At 30.9% G+C, this 11,988-nt stretch overlaps 2 protein-coding genes across 3 annotated transcripts; both read right to left on the bottom strand.

Annotated features, from left to right (window-relative positions):
• Positions 1 to 4,987, bottom strand: LOC133797748 (vesicle-associated membrane protein 727). Of its 2 annotated transcripts, none has more exons than XM_062235769.1 (6): positions 4,813 to 4,987; positions 4,072 to 4,288; positions 3,790 to 3,988; positions 3,584 to 3,704; positions 553 to 615; positions 1 to 459 (listed from the first exon to the last, which is right to left on the bottom strand). In XM_062235769.1, exons 2-6 carry the CDS (start codon positions 4,259 to 4,261, stop codon positions 316 to 318), a joined length of 717 nt encoding a protein of 238 aa, XP_062091753.1. In that variant the 5' UTR covers positions 4,262 to 4,288; positions 4,813 to 4,987; the 3' UTR covers positions 1 to 315. The 2 variants fall into 2 exon arrangements, with proteins under 2 accessions (XP_062091753.1, XP_062091752.1); XM_062235768.1 differs by having other exon boundaries at positions 4,072 to 4,300; positions 4,813 to 4,985.
• Positions 4,988 to 7,705: 2,718 nt separating this feature from the next.
• Positions 7,706 to 11,333, bottom strand: LOC133797746 (uncharacterized protein At2g38710). The gene is made up of 5 exons (XM_062235766.1): positions 10,968 to 11,333; positions 9,624 to 9,743; positions 9,238 to 9,352; positions 8,793 to 8,883; positions 7,706 to 8,246 (listed from the first exon to the last, which is right to left on the bottom strand). The coding sequence occupies exons 1-5, from the start codon at positions 11,069 to 11,071 to the stop codon at positions 8,041 to 8,043; spliced, it is 636 nt and encodes a 211-aa protein (XP_062091750.1). The 5' UTR covers positions 11,072 to 11,333; the 3' UTR covers positions 7,706 to 8,040.
• Between the last annotated feature and the right edge of the window lie 655 nt (positions 11,334 to 11,988).

The raw sequence follows: 11,988 nt of genomic DNA, 5'->3' as shown, positions 1-11,988 counted from the left end.
TAAAGGTGAAGAAACATTTATTCGCTTATGCCAAAGATGAGAAACAGCTCAAGAGTTTGGCAAGGCCAAGCCAATTATCATTGGAATTAAAAACAAGAGCACATAACAACAAACAAAAAAAGGCCAAGAAAAAGTAGTGTTGTACTAGTGTCTTTTTTTTTTTTTTTTTATAATTACATGTTCTGTGTTTCTAGACTTTGGCAAAGACTCCAGAGTCTCAATGTACATGACAAGAAACGCTTTGTACATCCAAGTAAAGGAAACCAGCTAAAAACATACTCTAAAGTTCCAGCATTTTGCTTTGTCAAGCAATCATCAACATTTGAAACCTCCACATGCAATAAGCCACAGTATCACGATCAATACGATTACTGCTCCTGCAATCATCAGCTTCATTTGGAGGTTTTGCAGCCACATTTTTCGGCGCAGTTGCCTTCCTTGCCTTTGGAAGCTGTCAGCCTGGATTCAAGCCCAGAAGTTCCCATGAGTATATTACATCAACTATAAGTCTTTATTTCTTCCTAACCACTCAATCAAAAGATATGTAATTACCTGGAATTGTAAGTTTTCTGTCTTGTCCACTAGAAGTTCAATTCTTTCGCCGCGGTCCAAAACCTGCAACCAAAGGTTAGGTTGGTTAAATATCAGTTCATAATCCACAAACTGGTCTATCTTACTGTATTTCTCATCAGAGTTAGTTTGAATTTCATTACGTATAAGATTTCATTGAGTACCCTTTTCAGGGTTCACAGTCAACACCCCCTTGTATTGTTTTTAAATATTAATAATAAAAGGACTGATGTTTGGTTTCAGAAAAAAAAAATGGGTGTTCTTGCTCATGACGGTAGAGGTAACTAAACCCTCAAGTAAAAATTATAAACCAATAATATTTTTTTTACTAAGATTGCTTGGAGGAGGGAAAATAAAGAAGAGGAGGAAAGATCAAACTTTTAAGCAAAGCAATGCCATTTCATCCCACCACTTTACCTGAGTACATCAAGGGATAAATTCTTAGATTAATTAAAAGTCCATTAAGATGAACAAAACAAAACAAAACATGAATTTCCCGAGGCTTGTTTCAAACTATAATTTTACTATGGAAAAAATGTGCAAGGGAAAAAATTGAGGAATAAGGTCTTCTTAAATTTCATTGAGAAAAAAAAAAGATTTTGCAAACTTTTCACTTCTACAAGTGAAATCTATCGGTAAAAATTCTAATTACTCTGAATTAAAAATTTGACTCCTATTAAAAAACAAGACAACCTCTTGTTTTTTGTTTGGTTCCAAACAAAAGAAAATAACGTCCCTTGAAATTTGTTTTACTTTTCTCCTAAAATCCAGGTTCCAAACAGAACCTAAAGGTTCTAAGCCTTTCACAAGCACAGCCATATATGGCAGCCGTTTTTTCCTATTTTCCACAATGAAATCTACTTTCACAACAAAACTGCTCCTACATTTTCAACGTAGAGTCCAAACCTCTTTTGCAAGCATGCACAAAATATAGAATAAGAAGCAAAAAATAAATGAATAAAATAAAGAAACTACGAAAAAACATGGATGATGAAAATCAACTCCTCAGCATTGATTCAATTGTTAATCTTTTAACCCCTTTTCATCTCTTCAATTAATAAGAATAATGGCACTTCAAGTAAATACCAAAAGTATACATATATGTATAAGTTTGTGTGTGTGCGCACAAAATCTGACAACTTACTGTAGCACCTAATGTCAATCCTTATATAATGTCACACAGATTTTTACAAAATTTAGAGTTCAAGAGTCATGGTCCCACAGATTTAGAACAGAACTTTTGTGCTGTTCTTGGTTGAAGTAGGAGGGTCGGTTTAGAATTCTGAGAGAACTAAGCTCCCAGGATATGACATCGTTATCTCCACTGATGCATCATTATGATTAGCAGAGTTTTGAATTTCTTTTGAAAGTTAAAAAAATTTCTCACTTCAAAAGTCACTTTAGGAATGCGTCCTTTTGTGATATGATATTGGAAGTGTTCCAAAACAGATGCGAAACATTTTTTTAAATTACGAAACTCAGGAACGGCGGTATCAAGAACATCATCATTCCTGAAGGAGGTGGTCATAGAGGATGGAAAAAGGTTACAAGAATGCTTGGTTAGCTTGGTGGGCAGTCAACTGTGGAATAAGGGTTCATACAGAGCCAAGGAGTAAAAGGAAGAGGAGAGAATGGTCAGAACATGGCTACTCAGTTTCCAGAAAGAAGAAGACAAGGTTTTGGCCAAAGGTTTTGCACCTAATGAAAATTAATTGACATAATAATCACCTATCATAGATACCCAAATAACAAAAAAGAAGACAATAAATAAGTCGGACTACAGTGTGATGTTCCAGTATTAACTAGGCAAAGTTTAGCGCAGTGCATTATTATCTTTCCACCATGAAAAAATGATGCAAACAAATAAAGATCCATGGATTATAAGTGCTTACAAGAAAATAAGTATATAAAGATTGTAAAAATTTGGGTCTGTGTGAATGATAATATTTACTATAGCTCCATATAGCATTTTAACTTTCTAGAACATTCCAGATGAACAAACAAAAACCGTACAAGACATGCTGCATGCTCAAGTATTTCTGCATCGGATGATATTCACACATAACCACACCACCTTAATATTTTTTTTGGGGGTATGGTTGACTATCACCATTGAATTGGAAAGAAAATACAATACATATAGGTGGAGGGAAAGATTCCATCCATTTAAGCTTATTGTGTAACCTAAGGGCATGCTTGACCTATCCATGTGTGCTTAAGAAGAAATGAACACCTTAACGTTTGAGAAAGCTAAATATGAGGTATTGCAAAAAAAATATAGATAGATTTCTTTTCACAATCCTGTCAGGTTGGAATGCAGAGGGAATAACCCAGATAAGCTTTTCAAAGAAGTTTAATTAAGGCCTTTCTGTTGATAATTTGATGAATACATTTATCTATAAGTATCTCACTCAAACAAAGGAAAGCCTGTCAAGACACACTACATTTCCCAACTATTAATGTAACGGAAGATACTCACATTGTGATCAAAAGCAGTGCCTAGAAAGGTAGACAAGGTTGTATTATTCTAAACCACTTTCAAATGAACACAATATTATATAAAATATATATATGTATGCATGTGGGTACAAATTACAAAAGAATCTCCCCAAACTTCGTTTGGGAACTCTGTCTTTTAAAACTGAGTCCTACTGAAACATATGATCTTCGGGAAACAGGAAACCTAAGCTTATTACTCATAGACTCATAGATTATCACTACTCATTTGGAATTAAACAGCAAACTACATGGGACAAAACCATGGACCCAGTAACTCTACCAGAGATGCATAGTATAAATCTGAAAAGACCTTTTCCAATCTTTTCAAATTCATACCAGAGATGCTGCTATCCTAGTGAGCATCCTTCTAACAATATTAAATTTAAGATGTCTTAGTTCATGGTTTTAAGAAAAACAAATTCACAGTCAAAATCAAGGAATGGAGAAACAACCTACTTATCTATCTCCCAAATAATTCTCATTATCTAAATCAATTAAAAGCAACGGGAAATACCTTCTCAATATTGTCCATCATAATACCCTTGACCTCAGTGATTTGAGCCTTCAATTTAGAAAGCTTGCTCATTTCTTCTGGATGTTCCATGCAATACTGCATGTGCTCCTTCAATTTTGGCCTGTCAGAATAAAAGACATTATTGTGCTGATAAACATTGCAAGAAAGAACAACTATGATTCTTGTAGTGATAAGCATATACACACCCAAACTCTCTATCAAGATTGTAGGCAATGCTAAATCGGTCTTCGAACAAGTCATCGTCGTCGTCATCATCAGCAAGAGGATGTGGCCCTTCATCTTTAATGCTCGTACCATATCGCTGTCTAAAATCATCCTTTACTCGTTCAAGAAACACAAAAGGGACACTCCTCCCAGCTGATTCGTCTGCAACAACAAGAAAAACTGCAACCCCAAGAATTATCTTCAACTATTCATGCTGCTATAAATGTGAAAACAATTTCAAGTTAACCTGAAAAAATCATTACCGAATGCATTGTCAATAAGGAAGTTGAGGGTGTATCCATCACACGAATACGTGTGTTTGCTGCTATTCGAGGGCAGCTTCTGCAAGCACTGAACGGCAATGGTACTAAAATTCCCGGAGAAAGATGTGTGTTCTGCCAAAACAACATGTCCTTTTGCAACAAAGCTATATATTAACCCTCTGGCACTCATCTTTGGAATTCACCTCTTTCGCCGTCCCTAAATGCAACACTAATTTATCAAAAATTAAAACTGAATAAAATTAGGAAAATAGACCAAAAGTGTAACCCAAATACAAAAACAAAACTCGGTAATCAAACTACAGATTAGTGTAAATCACCAATAGATTTAAGCAAAAGAAACATAAATTGCCAGTTTCAAAGAGCTAGTCCTGACATTTTAGTCTTTACAAGTAATTATTTTGTCCGAAAATTCACTGAAGCGACGAAACTCACTACCAATTTGAGTTGATATCTACAATTCTATGCTCTTAAAATAAACCTCAACAGGTCAAAACGAAAAGAAAAAAACTTAATTTCCCATCATTTTCTGAGCAGTCAAACAGATTCTCAATGAAATAAAAGAAAGAAAAAGAAGCGAATACAAGCTACAGCACAAAATAGAAAATTATAGCACTTTCCGATTCGCCTACTAAACAACAAAAGGGGGAAATTTCTCAAATATCGATCAAAATAAGAGAAGATTCGAGCATAATTGATAAAATAATGAAGGAAAGGACTCACCCAGAAAAGGCAAGGAACGAAAGAGGAAATTGCAGAGAGAAAAATGGGGAAAATTGCTTCGTCGGAAAGAAATGAAAGGAGAGAGATTGAGTCTGAAAGTTTACTCCGATGGAGACGTGGTCTGGCTCACCACATCGACTTCGGATGTAGAAAATGTTGTATTTTCTCCGCTTTAATAAACATAATTTACTTTTTTGTAACAATAAAAAATTTAAATTCTATTTTTATTTTTATTTTTTGTAGTGTTTTCCCAATCAATTTTTTTAAAAGAGAATATAGAAGTTTTCAAAATATTGTTGATTTTTTTTCCAGTTTTAATTGATAAAAATTTTCCAACCCTTAACTACCAGTCAACCCACTTTATTTATTATTTTGTTTGGTGCAACACACTTTATTCTTAATTATCTGTATATAAATAAAAAAGAGTTTTTAATTGTCAATCAATGTATATAAATAAATATTTTATATTTTAAAAAAATATTATAAATAATAAAATAATAATATTTGCACCAAAACATAATACTAATTAACACGTAGTCCTGAAATCCACTTTTACATCAAATATGTGTAAAGTTCATCTCCAACCCAACATCAAATATAGCATCAAAATAATGTAATTGTCCTAGTCACCATCTATAATAGGGTGAATACTTACTTTGAGGGAAGAGGGAAAAATACAAATATACCCTCATAATTTATAATATATATCTTTTTATATATTTATTTAACTATTTATTATTATTATTTCATTTTTAAGATTTAAAATATTATACCAATTTTTTTTGCAAAAATAGATAAAAATATATATAAAATAAAAAATGAAGAACATAAATAAAATACATTAATATTAAAAACTTAAATATTACAAAATTTAAAATACAAAATGAAAATCAACAATAATTAAAAAAAAAAAAGAACAACAACTACCAGTATAAACTAGAACAATTATTTAATAATCTGGGAGATCATTATTAAATCCTCCAATATCATTAAAATAGTGACCAATACTATTAAAAATATTTTAAGATGCTTGGCCCTGTTGATAACTTTTCTGCAAAATCTTGATTTATTCATTTTGAAAATGCTCACGTAGTATTAGATTGCTTATCGAGTTTAAATCTTTTCCTAAAATTTTATTTTCTTCTTGATATGGAGTCTTATCTAATTTTTTTTTCTCATTTTCAGCTCGTAGCATTTAAAATTGATAATTTTGTTACCTGTCTTTGTTGCCTTTTTTGAGAATTTCTATAAATTGTCGTTGCTCTTCTTTGATAGTATCAATAATTGTTGAAGTTTGCTCTTCATTTTTTCTTTTGCTTTCCTGATAATTTGATAATGTTAATATTTATTTAAGATTAATATTAGTTAAATTAATTATTAATAATAAAAAAGAATAAAAGAATAATATCCCCTTTTATGTAAAATTTGAAGTAATGGATTGAAAATGAAATAGTAATTTGATTGAAAAATGTAATAAAATGAGATTGATTATACATCAAAATGATGTTATGATTGAAGATGGTCTCAAAGCATGATAACATTAAAGCATAGCTTTAGTGACACTCACACTCTATTGCAACAAAGATAATGAATACTCCATTTAGGCAGCTTTTTATTGTACCTTTAATTAAGTTCCCTTGCCAAAAAAAAAAAAAAAAAAAAAAGTTCCCTTACCAAAATTTAAAAAAAAAATTGCTTTTTTATCCTCTGAACTTTTTACACTAATAAATTGTCTCCTAATATATACGATCAGTTAAATTTTTTTCCTGAATTATTGATGATATCAGATCGTGTCCTCTATTATGATTTGTATAAAATAATTAGTATTTTTCTCCCCAAACTTTGACAACTACTATATTATGCCACATTTAATTATAAAAATTTTAAAATATATTTTTCTATTAGTTCTTAAAAAATTAGAAAAAAATTATTAAAAAAATTCAATAAAAGAATAAAATTATTTAAAATTCTTTTTAAATACATTTAGGTTTGAAAAAATAATTTAAAAGAAAAACAAAATTGTTACAAATAAAAAAAAAACATATTCACTTCTTCTTCTTTATTTTTTTTAATATATTTTTCTAATTACTTTCTATTCTTTCACTTTTGCCCAATATTTTTAATTAATTAAGTTTTATATATTTCTTTTAAATTTAATACATTATAAATTTATAATACTTTATATATATAGTTTTTAAAATGATTTTAGGGGGTAAAAATGAAAGAATAAAAAGTAATTAAAAAATTAATAAAAAAGAATAAAGGAGAAGGGAATATATATTTTTTTTAATTGTGACAATTTAGTTTTTCTTTTAAAAAATATTTTTTAACTTAAATGTATTTAAAATGAATTTTAAATAATTTTAGTTTTTTATTGAATTTTTTAATAATTTTTTAAGAACTAATAGAAAAATATATTTTAAAATTTTTATAATTAAATGAGACACAATTTGGTAGTTGTTTAAGTTTGTAGACAAAAATGCTAATTATTTTATGTAATAGTATCAATAGTTCACCAAAAAAAAAAATTATCAGACTATATTTTTTGGGACACAATCATAGTGTCAAAAGTTAAGGGACAAAAATGATATTTTTTCAAATAAAAAATTCCAAAGATTACATTTTCTCATGTTTGTATTCAAACAAAAAAAATATTTTTCTAAAAAAAAAACTCATACATAGTATAACGTTATAGAATTAAAAATATCTTTTAATATTTTAGAAAAATATTTCACCCATCTTTTTTCACTCTTCCCTCATCAAATTTCTCCTAGAGAATAATAATACAAGATCCAAACAAGGCTTTATCTCCCTTTTCCGAGTGAAACAAAAACACTTGAGCTAGACCTAGATGGGAATGGGATATGGATTACATAATAGCTTGCAACTGGAATAAATATCAAACATGATATGGCAGATAAATAATTCATGATAATTATGAGTCATTATCAAGTTTTACATAGTACAGCTTTCCAAGAGAAGCTGCAAGAACATGAATGTTTTGTGGTAGTAGCTGAGACAAAGAAACCTTAGAACTCAGCCAGTGATTTCAGTTTCTTTCTTCAAAATCAAATGAATTTGAAGAATGATATAAACAGTAGCAGAAATTTTAAAACAGCAATCTGGGCAACAAATCTATTCCAGCCCAGATTATATTAATTGAAAATAAATGTTTTTTGCTGAGACCAAACTAGCTTTCTGGTCTTTAGAGGAAAGCAGTTTGGGAAATCAATGGTAGCCAGGCTTGCTCCCAACAATAGATGGAGCTGCACCTCTGGTTGCCCTGACATAGGATATATAGTCACTGTATTGCATAGTACATAATGTGCTCTGGTAACGGGTCAGCTTGATCTTCTTCCTGAGAGATTCGGTGATGGTGCCGCTGAACCCTGATTTTCGCATTAAGGAGTCAATAGCTTCTATTTTTGTCCAGCCTGAAACCCGATTCGAACAGAAGAAGCGTACAACTAGTTAGACAAAACATTTCTGCAAACACACGAAACTAAATGAAATACATGGACTTGAGAATGAAACCTCTAAAGTTCCTAAAGACACATCACAAGAGAAACTAGAAAGTTTCTTATTCAAATAAAGAAGTAAACAAAGGATTACAACATACTACATGGCAGCAGGAGGTATGCCACAATCCCTTGCCTGTTTTATACTATCATTTGAATTTGACATAATAGTGCACGAGAGCAATTATGAGCACTAGAAACCCGATTTGCAGGGTCATCGGTTGTAAAAGTGATTTTGTAGTTCCTTGAAATGACTAATATGAATTCTGTAATGAACTTCAATTGAAACTTCATCCCACGAGGCCAATGCAAAGAATTAGTTACTATACGTGCTGATATTATTAAAAATACCAATTAAGTAATAATATTCTGAAAGGGGAACTTCCTATTAAGTAACTGTCTGTCACACACATACAGTAATGCTCATGATAATTTCAGTTCATAAAAGGTGGAAAGAGTCACCTTCATGGGCGGCTATCTCAGGCAAATATGTGGCACTTCGCCTTGTATTATCAGGATCAATAAACTCAATGATTATACCATGCTTTCCAACCTGCAACAGTCGGGTAACCAGAAGAATAACTGGATTTCATACACATTAAAGTATTAATTATCTTCCCAAAGTATTATATGGGAACATGCTTCTTGTATATAGCTAAATCTCACATTGAATGCAGAGAGTTAATTGATCCAATCACCACAGAATAACCAAACCCATCAATGGACTGAAATTCTTACATCCAAATGTATAGCAGTAGGAATTAACAAATGTTTGAGCATATTGTAAACAAATCACATATTACTGCCAGAAGATTTTACTAGACATCAATTGTAAAGATTTTTCAACAGTTTCTGGAGTAAGAACATGAATTAAATGTCTGAGAGACAAAAATTAAGAGACACATACCTCCCAATCAAGATGGTTGTCACCGGTTTCATAATCAGTCAAAACCGAAACTGTACACTCCAAAGAGGGCAATTCTTTGGCAAGTATGGGAGGAAATCTGCGATCCTTCAAAGCACTGCAAAATATCACAAACAAAGAACAGCTAAAAACATAAGCTAACTTAACAAAGAACCTCATATAGAGGTTGTTGATGGTAAGATGATGATAGAATCTTGGTTTAATATCCCACAACAAAAACGAAATTGAGGCAACCGAACTACCATTTTTACCATATTGTGTGTGAGGTATAGTTCTCAAATACCTGAAGATACAGTAAACAGGCAGGCAGACGAATTTACATGATTTGAGTTGTGACCATTAGACATGAAATTCATATTTTATGATACCTGTTTAGAGCATAATCCTTGAACCCATTAACCAACCACCGAGCTTCCAGAGTTCCAATACATCCACGTAGACGAGGTTCCCCGCCATTTACAGCTTTTTTCCATGTGACAAACAATGGGCTAAGAACAGAGTGTTATCAATATCAGAATAGCAGATAACAGATAAAATATATTAAGATTATCGCAGGAAAAATTATAAATATCTACATTTCTTCTACATTGTGAAAACTGAAAGAACAGATTTACATGTGTATACACACACACAAACACATTTATGTTTTTGTGTAAAGACCATGAAAAATAACAAGGAAAACTAGAAAGATTGCCGTTTCTTATTGTAGTAAATCACTTAGCACGAAATTATTTGAAATGAACAAAAACAACTAAGTATAGATTAGAAACACCATGAAAGATAACATCATAGGCAAAGCAGGTCCGAAATGGAGTTGGAAACCAGTCATATTCCTCCCAGATTTCTTCCTTGGAACAGTTTTTTTATACAATTCAAGTATATTTAGAAAGATTGACTCAGCTACAAATAGCGTATTGCTTCAAATTGACAAAGCTCGCTAATAATTATTATTATCTTTTATAAGGGAAAGGGGAATTTGAATATTTAACCTCCAATGTCAGCTCAACATTGGAGGTGGAACAAAGCTTGCAAATAAATCACAAAAATATTAACCAGAAAGATTACGCCTTTATTCCATAGTAATAATTTCTCTGCTTGACACTGCCTCTATTCGCCTAGTCCTTCGCTCAAAAATCCAAAATGTGAATGATGGGGACAAGAAAGAAAATATAGAAAAGTGTAAGAAAACTATAATGGTTTAAGTGAGTTGAGTATACACTTCACCATGTGGTTGCATTATTGTGTATCAACAAATACTACTTTATGAAAAAGGAGTCCTCGGTTAGAACTCAAATTGATCAAGCAAATGAGCTGTAGGAAACCCACGAAGCCAATATTGTCAATTCAAAAACCAGAATTTTTCAAGAAAAAATCATAAAAATAACAATAAAAGACATAAAAATGAAATCCCAGATCGCCCTTTAGACCTAAACGCAGTAATAGTTTAAACTTTCGATAACTTAACGCCACTGAACCACACACAACACAAAATAAATTAAGAAATTCACATCTTTCGATTATTTCAGATGAAACCCAAAAAGATGGGGACTTCTAAGCTCAAAGCATCACGATCAGTCAAAAGATAGTGTTCAAACATCCAAATTCCACATGCATACATACACAAAAAAAACACATACACGAATGTATGATGTATAGATTCTATGATATTTTAATAAAAAAAAACAGAAATACAAAGAAAGAGGAATAATTACTGTTGACCATCATCGAAAGCTGGAGGAGGAACCTCTTCGTTGTTGTAGTAGGAGACAAGAGTATCGAAGCAATAGACCACCATTTCCTTGTTCGCCGACACCATTTTCTTATGGTACTTTTCTTCAAAATTATTTTAATTAAAAATGAATGAGTAGAAGAACCGATCAATTGGGTCCAAAATATGAATATGGATTTTGAGAATTAGTTTGAAATAAATGTAAAACCAAAATAAATAGTAAATCAAAACCCAAGAAGGGAAATCAGAGAGAAAGTTTTGGTCTCTCTTTTATGAGATACTGCACAAAATAATTGAGAGAGGAAAGCACAAAAGGCACCCAAGCTTTCCTCTGTGTTGTGTGACTTCATTTCATATTCCATTTCTAAATAAATAGAAGAAACCGATAAAATTCCTCAGATTTTTACCCCGGCAATTTGTTTAATGACTAAAATGCCCCTAATTTGTAAATACTATTTTAACAAGTGGGAACTGTACAAACAAGGTCAGGCTCAACTACATAGAATTAATTTATTAAAAAAAATACATAAAAGTAACACAAGAGAAATCTTCTCATTGAATTGTTAATGTTTTAAAAATTATTTTAAAAATGAAAAAAAAATTATAGAAAATTATATAAAAAGTAAAACAAAATCTAAAGTTAATATTACTCCAACCTAACTAATTGGGTTGGATGATTAATCTGTTTTGAATTTTTTTTTTTTTTCGAAAAATGATGGAGAGTTCGGTAACAATTAAAAAATAGATTTTTGTTTATTTAAATAACATAATATATATATATGTTCCACAAATAGCTAGCTTCTTGCTTTTCTAGCTCACGTTTGATCATTTAGAGAATATATATTTATTCCAACGAAAATAATAAAAATCAAATACACAAAATGTTATAAAAGACAAGGTGAATTATAACCACAAGTGTTACAATTCATTTGCAAAAAATAAAAGTAATAGAAAAGATAAAGATATATAGAAGAAAGATATTACTCAAAGCATAAATAATACAA

This window comes from Humulus lupulus, chromosome 8 (genome assembly GCF_963169125.1).
Source record: "Humulus lupulus chromosome 8, drHumLupu1.1, whole genome shotgun sequence".
NCBI lineage: Eukaryota > Viridiplantae > Streptophyta > Magnoliopsida > Rosales > Cannabaceae > Humulus > Humulus lupulus.
Note: the sequence above shows the minus strand (reverse complement) of the source record. Positions and strands in the feature narration are given on the sequence as shown.